The sequence below is a fragment of the Arachis ipaensis genome, chromosome B8 (genome assembly GCF_059453495.1).
Source record: "Arachis ipaensis isolate K30076 ecotype BB chromosome B8, ASM5945349v1, whole genome shotgun sequence".
Lineage (NCBI taxonomy): Eukaryota > Viridiplantae > Streptophyta > Magnoliopsida > Fabales > Fabaceae > Arachis > Arachis ipaensis.
In genome coordinates this window covers 31,069,318-31,079,343 of record NC_142443.1, presented here as the reverse complement: position 1 = coordinate 31,079,343, position 10,026 = coordinate 31,069,318, and the positions used below count along the sequence as shown (strand labels likewise).

At 40.4% G+C, this 10,026-nt stretch overlaps 1 protein-coding gene across 1 annotated transcript; it reads right to left on the bottom strand.

Moving 5' to 3' along the window:
• Positions 1 to 3,459: 3,459 nt before the first annotated feature.
• On the bottom strand, positions 3,460 to 5,901 carry LOC148547594 (uncharacterized). Its single transcript, XM_088495508.1, has 3 exons — positions 5,094 to 5,901; positions 4,857 to 4,948; positions 3,460 to 3,777 (listed from the first exon to the last, which is right to left on the bottom strand). The coding sequence occupies exons 1-3, from the start codon at positions 5,899 to 5,901 to the stop codon at positions 3,460 to 3,462; spliced, it is 1,218 nt and encodes a 405-aa protein (XP_088351634.1).
• Positions 5,902 to 10,026: the final 4,125 nt, after the last annotated feature.

Sequence of the window (10,026 nt, the reverse complement as noted above, 5' to 3'; positions counted from 1 at the left end):
CTTAGTTTCAATAAAAAGTAGTGTAGTGGTTTTCAAAACATTTTCAGTATATTATGGATCCTTCATCTCATTCAGAGTCTTCGACTCATCTCAACTACTGTTAATTCAACATTTCCATTCCTCATTCTCACTCTACCAACCCATCCTTAGTACACCAAAAACCTAAGCCTCCGTTCTCTAATATTTCATAATAATCATCGACTAAAACTCTTAGCCTATTTCCCATATTCCCATAGTTAAAATTAAGCTCAAAAGCCTTAAAATGGTATTATAGAAGCTTAAAACCTTGTTGGAAAGGTGAAATAGTTGAAAACAAAGTTAAATTTGTGAAACAGGGCGTGTGCGTCCGCACAGAGGTGTGCGTACGCACGCCCAGGAAAATTTTGGAAGTGTGCGTATGCACTATGCGTATGCACAGGTACTAAAATTTACAAGCCTGTTCACTCGCACAAGCTGTGCGAGCGACCCCAACAGACGACCCTTCCCGACTTGTGCGTGCGCACAGGACTGTGCGTCCGCACAGGTCGCAATTCTTTATTGATGTGCACGCACAAGCTGTGCTAACGCTGCAAGTAAAGAGCCTTTTCCTGCCTGTGCGTACGCACAAGTCTGTGTATTTGGACAGAACAAGAATTTTGCAGGATTGTGCGTTCGCACAAGGCTGTGCGTGCGCACATATCAGAAATCCTGAAATTTTGCAACTCTGCAGAATTTTAGATTTTCAACACCAACTTTGAATGATGACAACTTCCTCTAAAAAATTCCAAATCTTTCAAACTTTATATTGGTTTAAAGAGTTTTCAATGAAATTTAATTCTAAAAAAATTTCATTCAATTCTGAGAATCGAGGCAAAAGTTATGATCAGACAAAGTTCACGAAAAACCAACTTTTACCCAAAATCACAATTTTCACAATTTCATTGTAAAACCCAACCAAAACCAAACCAACCCAATCCAGACTCCACTTTTCATCACAATTAACCCTCTATGCCATATCATACCAAACTTACCACATTTTCCTTCAATTTTTCTCATCCACAACATCAACATCCATATCATATATTCATATATCAACACAAATCACTTCTCAACTTCACAAATCATTCATCATTAACTCAACCATGCTCATATTATTAATCAACAATGTTCAATCATCCAAATCCATCATATCTCAACATCATCATTTAACCATATCAACAATACCAATTTATTGTACACCATCAACCAACCAATCATCAATATCATATAAAATTTCAAACCTATCCTATGGGTCACTAGCCTAAGTGTCCATGAATATTATATACTATATGAAGGAAACCGAAACCATACCTTGGCCAATCCCCAATATGCACCAAACCCCAAATTGAGCCCAAAATAAGCTTTCAAGCACAATCTAAGCCACCAAGATTCTCCAACAAGCATCAACAAGCTCCAAAATCACCATAAACAAGCTATATGTACAAAAATCATCATAAATCAACCTAGGGCTCATTATAATTGAAATTTCACAAGAGTTTCAATGCCTCTTACCTTACCCAACAGTTTTGGAAGCCAAAATCAACATCAATCAAAGGCTAGAGTGTACCTAAACACCCAAAAATCACAAAACCTCACTTAGCCAAAACCCTAAAAACTCGAAACTTTGAGGAGAAGAACTGAGAGAGATTCGAGCTTGCCTTACCATTTTCTTGGGTGGGTTTTGTAGAGCTCTTCACAAGGAACGCGTAGACGCAAACGGTGCGGCGATCGGAGCTCCGTAGCTCAAGATATGAGCTTGGAAAAAAGATGATGAATAGTGCTCATGGGGTTTCTTCTCCTTCCTTTCTCAGCTGGGTGTGTGTGTGTGTGTGTTTAAGTGTGTTGTGTGTGTTTGGGTTCATTAATGAACCCTTATATATGTTTGGCTTGGGCCCAACTTGGGCCCGGTCCAACCCGTTAGCGTTTTGAGCCCGTTCGACCCAACTTTGAGCCAAACCTTTAACACTAACACCCGGTTTTCCATTTCTAATATTTTTCTAAGGTCTTGGACTATTTTTGACTTTTTCTCACGCAGCGTCGGGCAGACTTGAATCGGTTCAACTGGTTCGATAGGCGGTTCACAGTTTTTCATGGTTTTTTTTGCAGAAAAAACACATTTTCTGACTCAAAAAGACCTACTGAGTCCAAAAATTATTTTTAAATCCCCAAATTTTCATCCTAACTTTCCAAAATTTAATTTGGGCATTTAAATGATTTTATCTGTAAAAAATCCGGTTCTTACATCCTCCCCTCCTTAAAGAGATTTTCGCCCTCGAAAATTCGAATCACGCGATGTAACTTTACGAAGCATCCTACTTTCGACGTTGCCAACCCAACAAGTTGCCAAAACATCTCGTTCACCATCATCCTATCGTGTCGATGTTCTTTCTCACCAACTCCTCCATAGAATAGTTCACTCGGATAGGTAGAAAATGAGCGGATTTGGTTAAGCGATCCACGATCACCCAAACTGTATCAAATCCTGACCTAGTCCTCGACAAATCGGTCACAAAATCCATCGCGATTCCTTCCCACTTCCACTGAGGAATCTCAAGAGGCTGTAGCATTCCTGACGGCTTCTGATGCTCTATCTTCGCCTTCTGACACGTCAAACACTTGGATACCATTGTAGTTACATCACCTTTCATCCTAGGCCACCATAACATCTTCTTTAAGTCATGCTACATCTTCGCACTTCTGAGATGAATAGAAAATCCACTGTGGCGAGCCTCCGACAACAAGTCTCGCCTCAAACTCCCGACATCCGGTATGCAAATTCTCCCCTTATATCTCTACAATCCTTCACCATCCTTAGTGAATTCTTCACGCATCTTATCACCAACTGGTTGGATCAATTACTGAAGCTTCTGCTAATCTTGCTGAGTCCTCTAAATCTCTGTCTTAAACATGTATTGAAATCTGCAACCGGTTCAAACAAGCTTTTTCGGCAACCTCACTAATGTCCAGCTTAAAATCCACAAACTTATCCACTAGCTCCTCTTCCTTGATTCTCATCCAAGCAATTATTAAAGATGTCCGACTCAATGCGTCTGATACCACATTCGCCTTTCCAGGGTGATAACTCAGTTCAAAATCGTAGTCCTTAAGCAACTCCATCCAACTTCTCTAACGTGTACTAAGCTCTTTCTGATAAAAAAAGATGCTAAACCTCACTCCGTACAAGTGGTGCCTCCAAATCTTCAGTGTAAACACAATCACCGCTAATTCCCAGTCATGAGTTGGGTAGTTCGCTTTATGCGGTCTCAGCTGACGTGATGCGTAAGACACTACACTCCGGTGTTGCATTAACATGCAACCTATACCCTTCAGAGAAGCATCACAGTATACTTCGAATGGTTCATGCAGTTCCAACAAGATTAAAACAGGTGCTGAAGTTAACTTCTGCTTCAAAGTCTGAAAACTCTCTTCACACTCCGATGTCTAAACAAAAGGCGCTTCTTTTCTTGTCAACTTGGTCATCGATAGTGCAATCCGGGAAAATCTTTTAATGAATCTCCGGTAATATCCAGCTAAACCCAAGAAGCTCCTATCTTCCGTCACCGTTGTCGGTCTTTTCCATTCCATCACCATTTCCACCTTAGAAGGATCTATGCCTATTCCTCCTTTGCTCACCACGTGACCTAAGAACTTCACTTCCTCCTTCCAGAACTTACACTTCGACAGCTTAACGTACAACTTCCGCTGCGTCACTCTGATTGTCGTCATTAAAAATCCGAAAATTTTCCTTAAACCAAATACCTATTTTGTAATATTTGTCAAAATATTTAAAACAATTTCAATCTAAATGAGTCCATTGTTGAAACCTTATCAAAAGAGTCAAAAATCATTTATTTGTAAATCAATCATTTTAAAGCATGATTTTCCTAAATTCATTGAAACCTTTAAATCAAAACCTTTCCATTTGAATCCTTTTTGTTAAATTAAAATTTACAAACCAAAATCAAAAGTGAACAAAATCTTAGGACTCACTTTTCCTTTTTATATCGTATCATTTGATCAAAAGTTCTAATCTTAGTTTCAAAACCAAATCATTCGAAACAGTTCATTCTAGACCAGATCACTGTTGAGTTTTCGGAAAGGAGTCAAAATAGTTTACTCGAAAGTTGCCTACTTCAATCATGATTTTCTTAAATTAAAACTTTTCAAATTAAATTCCTTTCGATAAGAGAAATTGGAAACCATTTTCACAATTGAACAAAATCAGAGAACTCACTGTTCATTTAAACCATATCTCTTAAATCAAGAGTTTCCGACTAACTTTCAAAACTGAATCATTTAAGGCAAAGTTCCAAACCAGATTAGAAATCATCCTAAACCTTAAAACCACAAAATCATAGTTAAAAAAATCGCAAAGGCATCAGTCGGTACTTCCGTTGCCATTAGTGTTGAACCGCACCCATCACCCAAGCAGGGAACCGCCAAGACTTCTAGTCATACCTATAAACCATTCCGGCACGTCCACTCTGATCGTTCTTCATTACTAGTCCGAAATCCTCGGGTACCGCCACTAGAATCCTCCTTTCCCATGGTTCACTCCCAGCAAAACCCTAAGCTCTCGCAACCTTAATGATGACTTTGCAAAAGATAGAACCAAGCTATCCTCAGGTCCAGGCACTAAAATACTCAAAGCATACGCTTACCTCTCGTCGGAGGATCCAACCCCGTCACCTCGCGTGCTTCCAAAGCAAACACACGGCCTGACATTTAATCTAATCTTCCTAGTTCCAAATCCTTGTCTCCATCATAAGCTAATAAGAAGAGTCAAATTACAGTCCTCCACAACATGATTAAAACTAGGTTATCAATTTTATCATTACCTCGGGTTGAAGATCATTAACCCCGTTACTGGGACTGGCCTGCACCTTGGTCCTTTCTATAAGGACAGCGTCTAGAGATATGCCCTGACAATCTGCAGCGGTAACATCCACTGAATCCCATCATGCACGACTTTTCCGGATGGTATCTTCCACATCTCGGGCACCTTAACTCCTCTTGTTGAGCCCACGCCTGCTTTCCTACTCTTCTCGCCCGGTGATACTGGTCATGGTCAATACCTCCGATGTGTCTTTGAACTTGGTATTGCTGAGGGGCACGCCTACCCTTCTTGAAGTTCTGGCCCCTTGATGGAATATACTTCCCACGACTCCTGTTACTAGAACTGCCATGCTCATCTTTCGCCAAAGCCGCCTCCTTGGCATAATCTTCAATAATTGCTGCCTTGTCCACCAATTCAGAGAATGTCCCAATCTCCAATGGAGCCACAACACACATGATATCTTCCCTCAGCCCTACTTGGTATTTGACACATTTCCAGCCCTCATAGGACTCAAGAGTACCCTGACTTATTCTTGAAAACTTACAGAGTTCCTCAAACTTGCTGGTATATTCTGCTATAGTCATGGACCCTTGCTTCGGCTGTAAGAACTCCAACTCTCTGGCCTCCGTTATTGACTCAAGAAAGTACTTCTTGTAGAAAGTATCCTTGAATAACGCCCAGGTAATGTTCACATTCTGTTGGTGTAGTAATCGGCGCTCTCCTTGCCACCATTGCTGAGCTTCTCCCACTAGTTGATAAGCCGCATGCTCCACGAACTGGTCATACGGTATATGTTGAGTTAGCAATGCACGCTCCACAGCTTGGAACCAGTTGTTTGCATCAGTATGGTTTGTCGAACCATTGAAAATCGGCGGGCCAGCTTTTTGAAAAGCAGCTAGAGTTCTCAGAACACCTCTCAAGCTGTCCTCAGCACCTCCTCCCTTGTCGTTTTTGCTTATGGCCGATTGGGTTAACCTCTGCACAACTTGCAGAGTCGCAGCAGCATTCGCTTCCATGGTGTCAGCCAGGTTCGCCATCGCCGCCATGAACTCGGCATGGTTATCAGCCGGTTGCTCATTCCTACTCTCTCGTGAACGTTCTCAACCTCGTCCGCGAGTGGCCATTAGGTTTTCTGTCTACACCAAACAATCGATATCGAGGTGATCAATATTAATATCAAACGCCTAGTGTTTCAATTATCGCAAACAGGCACTCACAAACAAGCATGCTATGAAATATCAAGTAGATAACCTAATAGCATGAAAGAAAAGACACACAGAATATGCAATGAAGCACAATCGGTCTATCCCTCAGGCTTACAAGGACAAACTGCTCTGATACCACTAAATGTAACACCCTAATTATCCTAAGCCTTACCTCTAGCCGTAAGGCAAAGGTTAATCAGAGATTACGACAGTTCTAAGGCTTATACATATTTATATATAGAAGGAAATAATATATTCTAGAAGCCTGATGAAGGATATAGCTCAAAAACAGGATTTTAAAAGTGCAAAACAAACTAACGAAGAGTCTAACTTAAAGCACAAGAAACAGGTGTGATATAATCAAGGATAATAGTATAATAGCGTAATATCAAAAGAAACTCGCCATGGCTCGCGAAGTTTAAGCCGGCTAGCCAAATATACCGACAAAAGGAAACTGAAGTTTAAAATGGCTTATACAAGTTTTGTTCTCTCTCAAATACAAGCATCTAGGCCAAAATAAAAATACAAAATTAAGAGACATATACAAATAAACAAAAGAGACTCAAAAGGAATTATCCGGATCCTCCGCTTCTGTCACCACCCCAACAACTCACCGAGGTGGGTTGCGACCTGCATTTGAAAAACACAAAAAAAAAATATGGTATGAGAACCGGAGGTTCTCAGTATGGTAACAGTGTCCAGTGATGTAGGATATAAGACCTCGGGACGCCAAAGGCAACCTTAGACTTCATATCCATCACAAGATTCAAACATAAGGCATACTAAAACAGATAAGCATGATTATATAAAACCTTAACAAAACTTAAACCATAGCACCATAAAAGGGTAATCTATCTTAGGGGATTTCTAATCTAATCAAACACCGCTGTCCCACAGCCTTCACCAACCGATCCTCCATACGATCCCATCGCCACCGCCTTCCGAACCTCCCCAATCTTAGCAGAAATCACAATTATATACAAGGCAAGTAAATCACAAATAGAAGCATATATGACAAGTAATTCAAATAGCAATTAGGCATGTTATACAATTAGGCAAGCCAGTACAAGTAGTCAAAGCATACAAACGGATAGTAAATGCATATGATGAATGCCTGCCCTACTGGCTGTGATATCACATTGTCGGTTCAACTGCCAACCCGACACATCTCCATGGAGACGGCGCCCTTCAAAATTCTCATATGGGAACTCCCGAGATATAGTGCTCGGATCACTGTCTAGGTACCAGCGCCTGCACGCTCTATAGATCCGAAGGAATGTGAGCGGGATCTATTGCCACCGACCTCACATCTAAGCGGAAGCGGGATAAACCACCACCCTTACGCTACCGCCGCTACCTCGAACAGGCGAGATCAACCTCAGCCCCTGCCCGGGCGCATAGCGTCTCTTAGTTTCAATAAAAAGTAGTGTAGTGGTACCTTCTCAACCACTGTTAATTCAATATTTCCCTTCTTCATTCTCACTCTACCAACCCATCCTCAGTACACCAGAAACGTAAGCCTCCGTTCTCTAATATTTCATAATAATCATCGACTAAAATTCTGATGAGTTTGAAAAACTCTAAATTAATATTTGTGATGACTAAATATTATTAATTATATTAATTACAAAATTATTAATTCGATTTTCATTTAACATATGTTAATTGATAATTTTGTGATGCAGGTTTTCTTATTGGGCCGAACAGGAAAAGAATTATTGCCAGCCCAATATGTTTAAAACCATTCAGCCTTGTTTAATGATTCCTATATTATGTGGCTGAAGCAATTTGTGATTATTTGGGCCAGAATTCAAATATCATCATAAGCCCAAATTAAAGCTAACATTCAGCATTGATACAAAAATCCTTTTGATCCACATTGTTGAATTAATGGTAACAATACTTGGGCCAAAATTGCACTATTATTGCTACAAGCCCAAATTAATAATTATTGCTATATGACCCAATGCTTGATCCGAAACCTATTATGAAAGGAAGCAAAATTGCTTCATACCTCTAATGGATCCCAATCCTTCTCTTGGGATGGATTTCAAAATTTAATTTGCTAGCATTGGAAACATGAGAGAGAATGTCATTGATATGATTGATGGCATTAAGGCTACACGCTACTCAGGGAAGGAAAAGCAACTTCTATTCAATTAATTTGTTTAATTCATTTAATTGCTTCTCTTCCAATTGTTTCTTCTCTCTCATTCTTTTTTTCCTCTTTTTCGGACATTATCCAGCAAACCATGGAAGCTACATTGAGCTACCGAAAAGAAGGAAAGGCACGCCAAAAGACCATCACAATGATGGCAAGAAAAAGCAAACTGAAAGTATGTAGTGGCTGAGATTATCACCAAGAATGGTAAGATTTGGTGAGATAATCTTAGGCTCCACATACCCAAAAATAAGAAGAAGATCTCGGCCAACAGAGAAGAAGAATCTTGGAGGATGGATTGTCTCTGATTCTGCTCAACTATCACAGGAGGTAGCTAGAGTGGCTACGTGATGGAAGAGACAGAGATTGGAGCAGATGAAGCTATCATCATCATGAAGCATCAAGGGCCAGAAGTTCATCTTGGAGAGCAAGGAAGAGATGAAGGGCTCGGATTGATGAAGAGTGGTGACCAAGGAAGGACTAGAGGTAATTACATGTTGGGTTTTGCATGGGTTATCTCTTCTCTCTCTTTGGCCAAACCGGTTCAAGTTGAAGAAGAAGAAGATTGGCTTGGTTTGTTTGGTTTCAACCTTGGAGGCTTCTCCCTATTAGTAAGGGTGAACAGTTAGGGTTGATTCAAGGAGTGAGAGTGCAAAAGCACAGGGTTCTCATAGCTCTCTAAGCTGACAGAATTTTTTCTCCTTCAATGTTCTTATTTTGTAATTTTTCTGTTTAATTTTGTCATGTCTTGAGTCTCATGGAAAAAGGCAAACAGTGAGGTTTGTAATGAAAAAGCCTTAGAGCGAAAAAAGGCAGAGAGTGCAAAATTAAAAGAAAAAGCCATAGATGTCCTTAGAGTTCCTTTGTACATCTGTGTTGTATTTCATGATTATGTGGGAATTCCCTTGTAAGTTGGGTTAGCACTTTACAGTTGAAAGCTTGGCTGTGACCAAGTCAAGTTCAGTTTGGGTTTAGATTCTGGACTTGTCCCGGATAGGAAGGGTAGTTCCTAGGGAGAATTGGTATTTGTAATCAAGGATGATTATAGTGAAATTCCATCATTGTTGTGATGGAGACTGGATGTAGGCTGCCTTGCACTTAGCAGCTGAACCAAGATATATCTTGGTGTAATCTTCTCTCTCTTCTACTCCATTTCTGTTTCTGGTGACCAGGAGATAAAACTGAAAATATCTCGTGCTGACTGACGAGATAAAAAGAAAAGTCTCGTGGCTGGGGACGAGACAAAAGAAAAAGTCTCATGGCTAGCTACGAGATAAAAAGAAAAAAAAGTTTCCAAAAGTGGTTTCAAAAGCCAACAAACATTGTCAAGCAAAAAAGGGGGCTAAGATTCAACCCCCCATTTTCTTAGCCACTGATAACCATCAATTGGTATCAGAGCTTGGTCTCAAAGAGATCAAGCTTTGCAGCTTGGAGTAAAAATCCTCATGGCAGAAAACAGTGGCTCAAATTTAGTGTCCTACAATCTGACCGAAGGACAATCAAGCAACAGACCTCCTCTTTTCAATGGGAAAAACTATACCTATTGGAAGGAGAGGATGAAGATCTTTGTGCAAGTAGTGGATTACAGACTTTGGAAGATTATCCTGGAAGGCCCTCAATATCCAACTGTTACAAGTGCCGAAGGAGTTGTCTCTCCTAAACCAGAAGCAAGCTGGATGGAAGAAGATAGAAAAAAGATGGAGCTCAACGCCAAAGCTATCAATCTGCTCAACTGTGCTATCAGCTTTGAGGAGTACCGACGGGTATCACGTTGCACAACAGCAAAAGAAATCTGGGACAAACTC